We start from the raw sequence: 13,757 nt of genomic DNA on the forward strand, positions 1-13,757 counted from the left end.
AGCAGGCTGCGTGGGGTGACCAGGCTGGTAGGGATGGGCAGTTGGAGCTGACCAGGCCTACAGAGGGGGGTAGTTGGAGGCAACCAGGCCAGGCAGGCAGGTGAACGAATAGGAGCCAGTGGACTAGGATTGTGAGAGGGATGTCCGGCAGTTGGACATCCCCCAAAGGGTCCCAGATTGGAGAGGGTTCAGGCTGGGCTGAGGGGACCACGCCTCTAATAAAATATAAAGTTCCAAATTTACTAATTATTAACTCTTCAGTATTTAAAAGGCATGACATTAATTTTGTTTTTTTATTTCAAATTGAAAGCCTGTATTTTAACTATGAATAGTATAGATGAATATTACTGTTTATTTTTAGTATCTGAGACTATGGCAGCCACATTTCCCAATTCAAAACTTAATCAACAATAAAGGCATAGCCATAGATTTTTTTTTTCATTTTCTAAGTAAATAGAAGGAAATTTATAGATTGTGTAAGCCCATTGATTTCATTTTATAGATAAGCAGACTAAAGATTTTGAGATTAAGCTACCTAATGAAACACTTAGAAGATAGGGCTTGCATGAGTCAGAGGAAAAACACTTGAGGGAGGTCATGGGGCTAGATTTAGCACAGGATGTGTCTATCTGAATGAAAGTCCATCTACACACATATTAGAGAGTAATTTTGTCTCTATATATTTATTTTAATCACTTGTTATTTGGATGGCTTGCAGCATCCAAGTTAATGAGGGCTCTGAACAATTGGGACCAAGAATTGCTCCTTCCAGGCTATAAGCAAGGAGAGGTTTCAAGTGTGTGGTTCAGCTGAGCAGGCAGGTGTCAGTATTTAGCATATCTATTTTTCTCCTGTGAAAAGATTAGCCCCTGTAAGCTACAGAGTTCACCTTAGGATGCCAGCAGTCTAGATATCCTGTGAGTTGCAGCCTGGTTGCCAAGAACATTTTCCCTTGTCTAATACCACCTCCCACCTCTGAATAACTCTTGCATTAAACAAGGGTGCCTGAGTCCAGTGTGATGTTCTGGTCTACCTTCTACTTTCACATGGGCATTCAGAGTAAACTCCTTCATTATCTTTCCTCACACAGTGCAAAAGTAAGCTACTTCCTGCCTTGTATTGTTAAAGTTTATTAACGTACTGCGACATAGTATAAAGCAAAACCATAATCCAAATTATTTTATATCCTAGTTCACAGAGCATAGACATAGTAATGATCCTTTATTCCCTCCCTAATTGAATATCTGAAAACTGTACCAAGCAAGTGGACATATTCTGCATATCCTAGCATGATTGTGACCATCTGAAGCACTGTCCATCCCTTTTTCTCCCCCCACCGAGTTTTGTGCCCTTATCCTCCCAGACCTTTTTCCCAGATTTCTCAGGCCTAGTCACCCCTAGCCCCCACTTTTATGTGCCATCTTGGCTTCTACTGCACATGCACTCAATGAAAAGAATTTCCCCTTCCAGTTTTCTCTTTCCTTTGGTTAATCCAGCAGAATGGTGCCAGTTACCCGCCGCCGCTCCTCAGTGTAGCTATAAAATTATGCTGGTTACCTCCAAGGCTGACTGTGAAACTGCTGTTTCCCCACTCAATCAGGCGTAACTATGTCTGGCTCCCTTTTCTTTTCATTAAGAGCTAACTGCCTATTGTAACAATAAGATCTCTGTGTCTGAAGAAAAGTTTGATTTATTAAAACTGGTGACACTTGGTAGTATAAGTTCTAAGTGCATTTTACAATGCTACTAAAAATAATTCTAGAAATTATTAAATAATTTAAAAGAATAAAAATCGTACATAGTAAAGGGGCAATATGCAAATTGTCCGTCACTCCAACACACAAGATGGCCAGCAGGGGAGGGCATGTGTGGGCAATCAGGCCAGCAGGGGAGAGCAGATGGGGGGGAACCCAGGCCTGCAGAGGAGGGCAGTTAGGGGTGACCAAGCTGGCAAGGGAGGGCAGTTAGGGGAGACCAGGCCAGCAGGGGAGAGCAGTTAGTGGTGACCAGGCTGCAGGTGAGGGAAGTTAGGGGCAATCAAGCCAGCATGGGAGTAGTTAGGTGTTGATCAGGCTGGCAGGGGAGTGGTTGGGGTGTGATCAGCCTAGCAGGCAGAAGCAGTTAGGGGCAATCAGGCAGGCAGGCAGGCAGGCAGGTGAGCGGTTGGGAGCCAGCAGTCCTGGATTGTGAGAGGGGTCCCAGATTGGAGAGGGTGCAGGCTGGGTTGAGGGGGACCCATCCACCACCACCACCCCCCCCACACACACACACACACACATCCCATGTATGAATTTCATGCACCAGGCCTTTAGTAGTTTATAAAACCTTCCTGTGTCTAAGAATTGCCAAGTCAATTTGGCAAAGATAAACCTAATATTTTTTAGCTTCTGTACAGTTTTGATAACAATTTATATTATTCTGCAAGAAGGTTCATGTAAACTTGAGTCTTGCTTTGTGAATCACTTTCTCCAAATAAAATTTCTTCACAGAGCTATGTACAAAAGCACCAGAAAGTGGCAGAATCTGCAAGTTGGGATGATGCAGAGCTATGGCCAGACGCCATCTGAGACAATAATCAGCCCTCTAGGGTATGTGAGCAAAGAGGGAGTGAATATAAAAAGGCAGAGTACCCAAACAGATCTACCCAGTACTCTTCTAAGTAGAAAATCATTCTACTAATCAATTCTAACATGTGAAGGAGAATAGAGAGCTGGGCAGGGAAAAAGCAGAGACTGCTGAGGCCAGTCCGAATTGTCACATTTTCAAGAGCTTAGGACTTAAGGAAAGAGTGGAGTTACACATATGGTGCTCCAATACACAGTGGCCTACATAACAGTGAATTTGCTATACTTAAGTTTATGAATGCTGATGAAGCACATCAGTAACTTCTCTTTCTATATAGATAGATGAATGAGGAAAAATAGTTATCTTTTTTCACTGAAAGAAATGTGGGCACAGTATGTTAACAAACTATAATAATACAATGCAGAAAGTAGTAAGCACTAAGAGGAAATAGTGAGGGTTTATAGTCTTAAGGAAATATAGAAAAAAGACCTTACGTTTCCGGGGTGATAAGGGAAGACTTCACAGAGAAAGTTGGACCAGAGATGGCCCTTAAAGGTTAGCTAGAATTTGGTTGCTCAGGAGCTGGAAAGACTTTCTAAGGTGAGCAAATAGTATGAGCTCTTCAGTCTCCCTTTATGACACAATTATATGGAATTAGGAGAATATGGGCTTTCTTTTCCATGTCTCACACAGGACTCTTAATTTTATATACTTTCATACCCTCTCCTAGTTCTCTTCCTTCATTGTTTTTCCTTTGTTGGAATCATCTCCAAACACCTTTCCTTTGCTTTCTCCCAATGTGACATGAATTATCATTTAAAAATTGTATAACTAGATATTATAGTATCTTAGGATAGATTCAATATTCTTTTATTATAATGGTCATAATTACTCCCTTTTATATTTTTAGTCTTAATAGATTTTGAAACAAATAACAAATACGCAATTAAGAACATCCTTGGACAGAGGATTTACTTTGCCGTGGAAGATACTGATTGCTGTACCCGAAATTGCTGTGGGGCTAACAGACCTTTTACCATGAGGATTCTTGATCTTATGGGTCGAGAGGTCATAACTCTGCAGCGACCACTAAGATGTACCAGCTGTTGTTGCCCCTGCTGCCTTCAGGAGGTCAGTGAGCATTTACCCAGCTAATATGTAAAGTAGTTCAACAAGAATTATCACCCTTTCATTGAACCTGTATAATCAAATGAGATTTTCTAAAAATTGGTCTATGAACTATTTGAGAGTAATTGGGAGAGGAAGGATGGCAGGTGAAAAATAGTAAACAGTTAACCCCCTGGCTCTGAGAAGTTAATCTCATGGGAATGAGCCTCTGCTCAGAGTCAGACTTTGGGGAGAGTTGAAAAGATAAGCCCCTTATTTTAAATGATCGTGAGAGGTCTGGCGAAAGCTATAGAAGGGCACACAGAGACTATCCTAGAATACAATTCCAAGAGCAAGTGTACAGAAGAATGAGGAAAAGAGCAGATATGTGGCCGAACCTATTATGGAAGAAACCTAGGAGATACTACCTTTGAGAAATCTCAGCTCCTATGTTCTTAAGTTTCACATTTAAAAAAATTAATACATTTGAGCATCTGTAGTAGGTATATGCTAGGTGTTGGGTATCTTCAGTTCCCAGGTGTCTATTTCATATTACTTGTCAGTTCACTGGTACAGAACATGGATCTCAGGGCAGGCACCAGAGAACAGAGAGCATACAGGAAAGTTGGCCTTTGTCTGTATCTCCACTGGCTTGAGACTAGCCCTGCCTGGTCAGTAATTCCAGACAAGTAGCTGTGAGACCAGGTCACAGACCAAGGCACAGGCACATAGACATTTGAAGTCCAAGACTGCATTTATTTTCAAAAGGTAACTAAAGTTATCCCTACTGAATTATGTTGTGTTTTGTCATTTAGGTTAGATATAACAGTATCCATAGGAATATCTGAGAAAATACTGAGAGTTTGGTGGAATATGCTCTGAATGTAAAGAGCACATTGACAGACATTATACTATTAACCTTGGAAAATAGTTTAGGATGATGTCACTTACACATGAGCATGCTGATTTTTTCTTGAGCGTTAATTTACCAGACACTGAATAGCTGCACAAATTAATATGTGTAACACAAATAAATCTATTTTTCTTGTTCTCCAAAAGCAAAATATTTCCCATTGCACACCCAGAAAGTCAGTACAAGATTAATCACATGGCAATCAGCTGCTAAAATATTCGCTGCTAGTATCAGTGGAGAGAAATCGTGTGTGTGCCTGTGCATAAGATGCATAAGGGAAATGAATGCAACATGATTATAGTAATCAGTCATTAGCGAATGTTGTAGTTCATTATTAATAATTATGTATAACTGGATATTGTAAAAAGTTATGAAATTTTTATTAAAACTTTTCTTACTGTTATATGGGCTGCAAAAATATTCATTGTGGACCACATGTAGCCCACGGCCCCAAGTTAGACATGCTCACCCTAGGTCACTCCACTAATAGCAGAGCCAAGATTCCAGGTCCCAGTTCCTTTCCATTATAGAGCCGTTGCCACTCAGATTTGAAAATTGCACCAGCAATCAAGATGCTATTCATATATCTAAACCACTGTTTTTTATAGGAGTTTGAGAAAAGAGTTCCTTAATAATTTCAATATTATATGTAATAAAAGCCCAACAACCAGAATGACCAGAGACCAGGGCGATCAGGCAGGCAGGTAAGTGATTAGAGACAATCAGGCAGGCAGGTTAGCAGTTAGGAACCAGCGGTCCCAGATTGCGAGAGGGATGTCTGACTGATGGTTTAGGCCCAAATCATGGTATCAGACATCCTCTGAAAGGTCCTGGATTGCAAGAAGGCAAGCTGGGCTAAAGGTTGTCCCACCCCTCCTCTCTCCCCAATGCATGAATTTCATAAGTATGGAAATTTTTAAATATATAGGTCTAGAGAGCCGTGCTTAATAGTGGAGTCTATGGAGTCTATGCATGCAGCCTCTCTGAGTGTGTGACTCATCTCGTCTATTTTGCAGCTAGGGAATCTGATAAAGTTAGTTAACTCTCTGTTCTTCAGTTACTTCCTCCATAAATAGGGATAATAGTACCAACTTGTAAATCAAGTGATACTTAGAACAGTGTCTGACACTTAGAATGTATTCAGTAAATAAGAGTCATTATTAGACATTATTATTACAATTTACATATGTTCTTTTGCTTTTGTAGATAGAAATTTATGCTCCTCCTGGTGTACCAGTGGGTTATGTTACTCAGAATTGGCATCCATGCCTGCCAAAGTTAGCCATTCAAAATGAGAAGAGAGAGGATGTACTCAAAATTATTGGTCCATGTCTTGTGAGTAGCTGTTGTGCAGATGTTGATTTTGAGGTAAGGGTTGTAATCATGTTTATAGGTATTTCTTTCCTAATATAATAATAATATAAGTTGTGAGGATGTTACAAATATATTAAATAAATATGTGTATCCTAATATCTCAAGAGGGACACACTACTCATATATTTAACTTTGGTCAGAAAGGAAGTTATTAATCTCCTTGAGCTTCAGTGTTGATTATACTAAATGGAAAAAAAAAAAAAGCAGAGCCTTACACTCAAATAAATATAAGCAAAGCAAAACAACTAATATTTAAACGTGGTTTTGTATGAAGGTCCTATACATTACCCATTTTGAATATAAAGTTAACTTTTCATCTACATCTGACTGCCAAAGCCTCTGATACTTCTTTAGTTTGAAACACAGGCTGCCAATGCACTTGGTCCTCTTCAGAAGATCTGACATGTTGAGTTCCTACCAAAATTCCAATTATGCAAAGAGAGCTTTCAGAAAGAGAGTATAAGATGAGCTACCCAATTGTACATCTCTGTGGTCTCTCCTTTACCTTTGTATTAAATTTGATTGTTAGAGTCCAGTTGGCATAGCTCAGTGGTTGATTTCCAGTTAGGGCACATGTGCAGGTTGCGGGCTGGGGTATGCAGGAGGCAGCCGATCAATGATTCTCTCTCAGCATTGATGTTTCTATCTTTCTCTCCCTCTCCCTTCCTCTATGAAATCATTAAAAATGTATTTTGGAAAAAAAATGATTGTTAGAAACCACAATATATCTTTGTACTTACTACATGGAGCAATTTCATCACAGTTGTTTTCCAACAGATAGCCTAGCCTTAATAATTCATGTTATTTAGTTGCAAATATTAAAAATCAGGAGGTTTTATAACTTAATCTTGATTTTCTTGTTCTATTGGAAAAAAAGAAAATGTGGCAATTTGGGCCACATTTCCATAAAAGGGGGGGAAAAACAGGCTGAACCTAAGTGGTGCTGCCCGTTGTGACTAATATATGGGAACTCTGCCACTCTCCCATGACTTTCTTAGGTTTTCCACTAGCCATCTTCTTTCTGTTATATTATCTGCCTGGTTACATGATATTGAATTCCTGTGTTAGAACCTAGTTATATAAAGATGAATCCTTTAAAAAGGATATAGATTGTTGGGTGGAATTTAGGCTATGTATGTGTAAAGACTTTAAGATTTATGTATAATGATAGTTTTTTAAGTAGAAGTTATCATTCCTATGAAAGATCCAGAGGAGTAAAAAGGTAATTGTTCTTTCAGGGAATATTAACAGAAGTTTGGCTAACATATATTTTGTTTAAAAATAAGTGAAAATACTAGTGAAGCAAGTCAGACTTGATTGTAAAACTCTGATATTAATGCTAAGTAATTAGCAATTCTTCTCAATGGATGCTTTAGAGCATCTATTATAGGTAATAAATTAACTCTACTCCTGTGCATCTAGAATGGTGCTATTAAGTAACATCTTCTAGTGAATTGAGAAAATAGCACCTTGAAACATGTCTGAAAGCTAGCTGATGGTAAGTTTGAATGCAGTAATTATCAATATGAGGAACCATTATGGAATATGAATTCTATTTGGATGTGAATTGGCATGGCAACTTGGTATATGTAAAAAATAGCAAGAGCAGAAGTTATTCCATAGGAAGAAATCAAGAGACATTTAATAAATGTACTAAGTGAAACTGATTCATAGATTTGATTTCAGTTGAAGATGAAAGAAAATTGGGAGATTATTCTGATGTCTAAAGATAAGAAGCTGAATGAGTAATAATGCCATTGCCCACATTAAGAATCTTGGAGGAGAACTAGTTGATTTATGAAAAGCTAATAATTTGTATTTGAGTTATATTGTATTTTATGCATGTAGAGGGAAAAGTTGAGAGGTTTTCAACACACAGATGATTGAAGCCATGAGAGGATAATGCTCTAAGAAATAACCCACCAAGAACAAACTTTATATAATGGAGAAATCTATAATCAATCATATGAGAAGTATTTAAATAAACATTAGACAAAACAAGAAGTATAAGGAGAAGAATGAAACTAATATTAAAGGACAGGAAGATTTGAAAGCAAGACAGATAGTAGAATGAAGAAGAACCATTGATAAAACCTCATTGGAAAGGACTTAGATACAGATGAAGATAAAATTACTGAAATGAAAATCTATGCTGGAAAATAAAAGAGGAACATTTAAATTTAAAGGGATAAAAATATTTGAAGTGATGGAAAGCTAGAATAAACTACTCCTGCATACATGCTAAAGAAGAGTACAGAAAGCTGACAGAGAATGTGCTGAGATACTATTAAAATAGATAAATGGCTAAGAATCTCTAGAATACCTTTATCTATTATCCTATACTAAAGGCCCAGTGCATAAATTCATGCACCAGTGGGGTCCCTTGGTCTGGATTGTGGGATCAAGCTGAAACCTGCTCTCCAACATCTTCTGAGGGGTCCCCAATTGTGAGAGACCCCATTGGTGCATGATCAGGGCCGGGGAGAGACATGGGAGGGCTCCAGGGCATGTCTGGCCCATCTTACTCAGTCCCGATTGGCCAGACCCCAGTAGCAAGCTGACCTACTAGTTAGAGCATCTTCCCTCTGGTGGTCAGTGCATGTCATAGTGACTGGTTGAATGGCCTTAGAATATCATCAGCATATTATACTTTGATTGTTTGAATGGCCAGATGACCAGACCCTTAGCATATTATACTTTTGTTATACAGGAGAATAAAGAGGTAATATGCAAATTGTCTGACACTCCCTCACAAGATGGCTGCCTATGGCCAGGCTGGCACAGGGGTTAGTGAGGGATGACCAAATGACTGAACAAGCAGGCTGTGTGAGGTGACCAGGCTGGCAGGAAGGGGGCAGTTGGGGACAACCTGGCCAGAAGCAGGGGGCAGTTAGGGGTGACCAAGCCAGCGGGGGGGGGGGGGGGGGGGGGCGGGCACAGATAGGGGCAATCAGGCTGGCACACAGAGGCAGTGAGAGGCAGTCAGGCTGGCAAGGGGGGCAGTTAGGGGTGACGAGGCAGGCAGCCAGGTGAGCGATTAGGAGCCAGTAGTCCAGGATTGTGAGAGAGATGTCTGATCCCAGGGATCAAGCCTAAACTGGCAGTCGGATATTTCTGATTGGAAAGGGTGTAGGCTGGGCTGAGGGGACCCCCCCCCCACACACACACCCATGCATGAATTTCATGCACCAAGCCTCTAGTTTCTTTAGTAGTTAACATTTTGTGCACCAGGCCTCTAGATTCTTGAATAATTAACATTTAAATTTAATAGTAATATCAGTTTATCTTTTTAGAAGTTAAAATAATTTCATTATATAATTTTTCTGTTTTTTTAAGTATCTAGAATTTAGCTAAAAATTACTTAGTCCTATTGACTTTTCAGCTGTAGATCATTTTTTTACTTTCTGAACTATAGGAAAAAAAATATTAATATCTGTTAAATCTAGTGCAGCATTATTGTGGCTCATAAGTTATCCTCTGTATTGTTCATTTTCAACATTAAAAATAAATTTTTAAAAAATAAAATAAGATTTATAAGCTACAAATACTTAGATTATAGCTATTAGCAGATAAAACACTAAAGGGTGCATAAGATTTATTTAGTCTGTTTTCCCAGTACTGCGTTGTATAACATAAAACCCCTAAAGATCAGTGGCTTAAAACAACAGGCATTTGCTCTCATGCTTATGCATCTGCAGGTCAGTTGTGTCTCAGTGGATACATATAGGCTCAGCTGGACAGCACTGATTTAGGCTTGAAGTTGGCCTTGGGCCTGTTCCAAGTATGCTCATTCTAGAGCCTTAGCAAGAACTACATGATTTTCTGGTGGCTGATCACTGGAGAGCAAGAGCCAGGCCAAACCGCTTAGCAATGTTTAAGGTCTCTGCTCGCTGTCATATATACTAAATTCCATTGGTCAAACAAGTCACATGGCCAAGCCTAAGTTCAGAGAAGAATACTTGGGCCTACAGTGGGAGGGGTGGATAAATATTGATGAACAGCAACCCATGCTATCACACTTTTCATGTTAAAAGCATATTTCAGGTTTGTTAAGAACTTAAGCACCTACACCAGAATAAAATGAGTCAACTGTTTTTAGTTTTCCCACATTTATTTAGCAGCTCCAACTTGAGCTGTGGCTTCAAAGGATGTTGCTGGCACATGTGCTACCTTGTGTACATTTAAAAAGAACATATCTCTTCCTGGGTTGACACAACCCTACGTGTACACACCATGGTGAGTGTGGCTACCATCAGCTGCCATATGCCCAGTTGGTGAGGTGCAACTGTCCAACTCTTTATAGTGGTCCTGAAGTTTCCTCAGGCAGAATTTTAAAATAAATTTTAAAAATTTACTTCAGAGCTTTTTTTTCATACACCTTTCCTATTTTGTTGTTCCCTCACTCTCTGTTGTCCAGTTTTATCCAACCCTGGACCTATAGCATCCTTTAAGTTACTTATTAGATACTTTCCTTCACTCAAAACTGCTAGTCCTCTTTCCCAGGCCCTTAGCACTTCCTGTTTGACTACTGACAGTGAGTGGTAATATCACCCCCATCACTTGTAATCACTCAGCCTATGTCAACCCTGTGCTTGTCTTAAAGTAGATGTCACATGTGGTTTAGTTTGCTACCTTCTGGATGGCTTCTAGAAATTTCATCAAATAAATATTTAATCTTTGCATCTTTTCCTTCTTAAATTTTGTTTTAAATCACTTCAAATAATTTAGTACTGTGTCTTAATATTCAATAATAAAATGTTAAATATTTCAGTAAAACTACTTTCTTTTTAAAAATATTTTTATTGACTTTAGAGCGGAAGGGAGAGGGGGATTGAAACATCAATGATGAGAGAGAATCATTGATCGACTGCCTTCTGCACACCCCCTACTGCAACTGGCATGTGCCCTGACCAGGAATCGAACCATGACCTCCAGGTTCATAGGTCAATGCTCAACACTGAGGCAAGCTGGCCAGGCAGTAAAACTACTTTGATATAAGTTTTCTGTAGCAAAGAAACAATTTTTTCATGTATCTATAAATACAGGAATTTATATGTATCCAATTACCAATATACTGTTCATAGTTATGTATTGCACGTAAGCTTAATAACACATTTGCTTCATTTTATTACAGATTTGAAAGTTGTTTTATTATTAGTTTTCTAGAGTTCTTTAAGACCATCATTTTTTTTTTTTTTTTTTTTTTAGATTAAATCTCTTGATGAAGAAAATGTGATTGGCAAGATTTCCAAGCAATGGACTGGTTTTGTGAGAGAGGCATTTACAGATGCTGATAACTTTGGGATCCAGTTCCCTTTAGACCTTGATGTGAAAATGAAAGCTGTGATGCTTGGTGCATGTTTCCTCATTGTAAGCATATTCTTGCTAATCTTGGGTATTTCTTTAATATCATTCTGAACGATTTAGTAAAGTGTATCTTTTTAAATGACTTCCTTAAATTTATAGATTTTATTCAAAGGTGGTGCCATTTAATCCTAGCTCTGAAATGCCATTTTCTTCTGATGGTCTGAATTCACAGGTGACTAATTTCTCAGGAAATTCTACAGTTTCCCATGGCAATAAGAAAGACTGTGTCTTATAGAGGTCTTTGGGGCTTCTATTTAAACATCAAAATTGGTGCACTCAGATATGGACTAAGGTGGAGTAGAACCCAGTGAAATGGGGAGATTTTGTCCTGATTCATTATTAAATTAAATGTTCTACTACTTGAGTGTGAGCTGCAATAAAAGTGCATCCAATCCAGCCACCAGATGTAACTGCCAGTAGACACACACAGAATAGAGCAGTGATTCTACACTTGTCTTCCATTAAGTCATTTAGGGAGATTTCAAAAACCCCAAATACCAAATCATACCCCCATTCAATTAAATCAGAAGCTCACAATCAAAAGTTTGTTGTTTAGCTCTCCAAGAGATTCAATATGCAACCAAAATCAAGGACACCTGGGAGAGAACAACAGTTCTCAATCTTAGCTACACAGTAGAAACACCTAGGTAGCTTTTTAAACTGCCTGTATCAAGACTGCACCCAAATAGTCAATCAAAATCTCTGGAAATGGGACCAAGCCTTCAAGCTGTTTACATCACTTCCAGATGATTTCAATCTGCAAGCAAGGTTTGGAACATCTAAATGAATACTATCTTAAATGTTTATTTGGGGATGTACTCAGAAAAAAATAAAATATGAGAGAATATACAGCAAAAGGATCCATTTCCTTCAACAAATAAATGTCAGGAAAATAAAAAAGATAATTAAATGAGAGAGACTTTAAAGGCATCAACTTAATGCACTTTGTAGACTATACTGCATTGAACAAACCAGTATAAAAAGACATGTACAGGCATTCATAGAAATTTCAACATTGACTGGCTATTGATAATTAATGACTTATTGATTTTTTTAAGATCTGATAATTATGTAATGGTATAGGGAAGATAAGGCAGTATATGATGTCTGGATAGATGGGACATGGGGTTGGGGGTGGTAGTGGGATTGTTAGTAAATGATTATGAGATAGATTGGGCTTCTACTAAAGGACTTTTAAGGACTGCAACTTCCAATAGACATTGAGAAGACATTGAAAATGGTTTAGTTAACTCATTACATTTAAAATAGCTATAAGTAAAATAGTTATAAATCCAAATTTTAGAAAGATAAATCCTGGTGACTGAGAAATGGATTGAAGAGAGGTATAATTGCAGTAGAGTAATTGCAAGTGATTTCAAAGAAGGATTAACTTATTTCTGTTGATGGGATAAAGGAAAATGATAGATGTGAGAGACAAAATCCATAGGATTTGACTTTAAGTCATGGAGGAGAAAATCTAGTTAGGCATTGATGGAGTGAGGCCAGCTGGGAATACTTGGAAGAGAAATCATAAAACTGGGCCAAACAATTCTAAGTGGTATTCTAACTCTAAGATGCCCTGAAATAAATCTAAAAGTTGTATATGGTATTGCAGTCTTAAGAAAAGTTATATTATTAGAGAAAGAATATAAAAAGTTTAGGAAGAAAGATTCAAAATGAGTCATTACAGGAGACCTGAGAAAAAGTGAAATTGAGAGAAATTATCAGATAACTAAATTCATACATATATTAATAAGTGATCAGAATTATAGGATTTAATTGCTATTAAAATGGGAAGCTGAAGCTATCAACTTTTCTCAGATCTATTTATAATAGTCAATTTTCTTGGTTAGCAGATGTGTCATTCTGTTTCATCATATTTCATATCCCTTAGCATTTATGCATTGAAGAATTGATCTCAGTTTTATTACTGAAAACTCATTTCTGTATTTTGTTTTTATTTAGGACTTCATGTTTTTTGAAAGCACTGGAAACTAAGAACAGAGAGCAGGAGTATGGTAGTGGATTAATAAAGATCTCCAAAAATGTGAAGTTTGTATATTGATTGGGACTATGTATAAGTAAAAAATTATTTTTTTATTGAAATTACTTAAAAAATATGTGAATTATACTGTGATACCTTAAGCTCCAGGTATATGATTTCTAATTTCAAATCATAGAGTTTATTTTCTGTGTCATTTATAAATTTGCTTATACATTTGATTTCATTTTATGTATTTTGTATTTCATTGTATATTTCAGAGAAATAACAGGGATTTTTGCATTTAAACATTGATAAAGTTGCTTTATTTTCAGTTTTATAGTAAAATTAAAATGATGTAACATAAAATTATATATTTTATTAAGTTTAGTTACAATTACATATGTAACAACTAATGTTATTTTGCAAATATTGTATAGTCAAAAAAGT

General features: G+C 37.6%; 1 protein-coding gene across 2 annotated transcripts in view; it reads left to right on the plus strand.

Annotated features, from left to right (window-relative positions):
* The window catches only part of LOC311618438 (phospholipid scramblase 1-like), a 28,699-nt gene extending 15,327 nt beyond the window's left edge, over positions 1-13,372 (plus strand). Inside the window, exons 5-8 of one of the 2 annotated variants that reach the window (XM_084875997.1) lie at positions 3,476-3,696; positions 5,792-5,953; positions 11,168-11,329; positions 13,292-13,372. In XM_084875997.1, the coding sequence (XP_084732123.1) occupies positions 3,476-3,696; positions 5,792-5,953; positions 11,168-11,329; positions 13,292-13,324 (578 nt within the window). In that variant the 3' untranslated portion in view covers positions 13,325-13,372. The remainder of the gene's footprint in view (positions 1-3,475; positions 3,697-5,791; positions 5,954-11,167; positions 11,330-13,291) is intronic. The other variant, XM_084875998.1, reaches the window with a different exon arrangement.
* The last annotated feature ends 385 nt before the right edge of the window (positions 13,373-13,757 follow it).

This window comes from Pipistrellus hanaki (genome assembly GCF_964339955.1).
Source record: "Pipistrellus hanaki genome assembly, chromosome: 2".
In the NCBI taxonomy this organism is placed as follows: domain Eukaryota; kingdom Metazoa; phylum Chordata; class Mammalia; order Chiroptera; family Vespertilionidae; genus Pipistrellus; species Pipistrellus hanaki.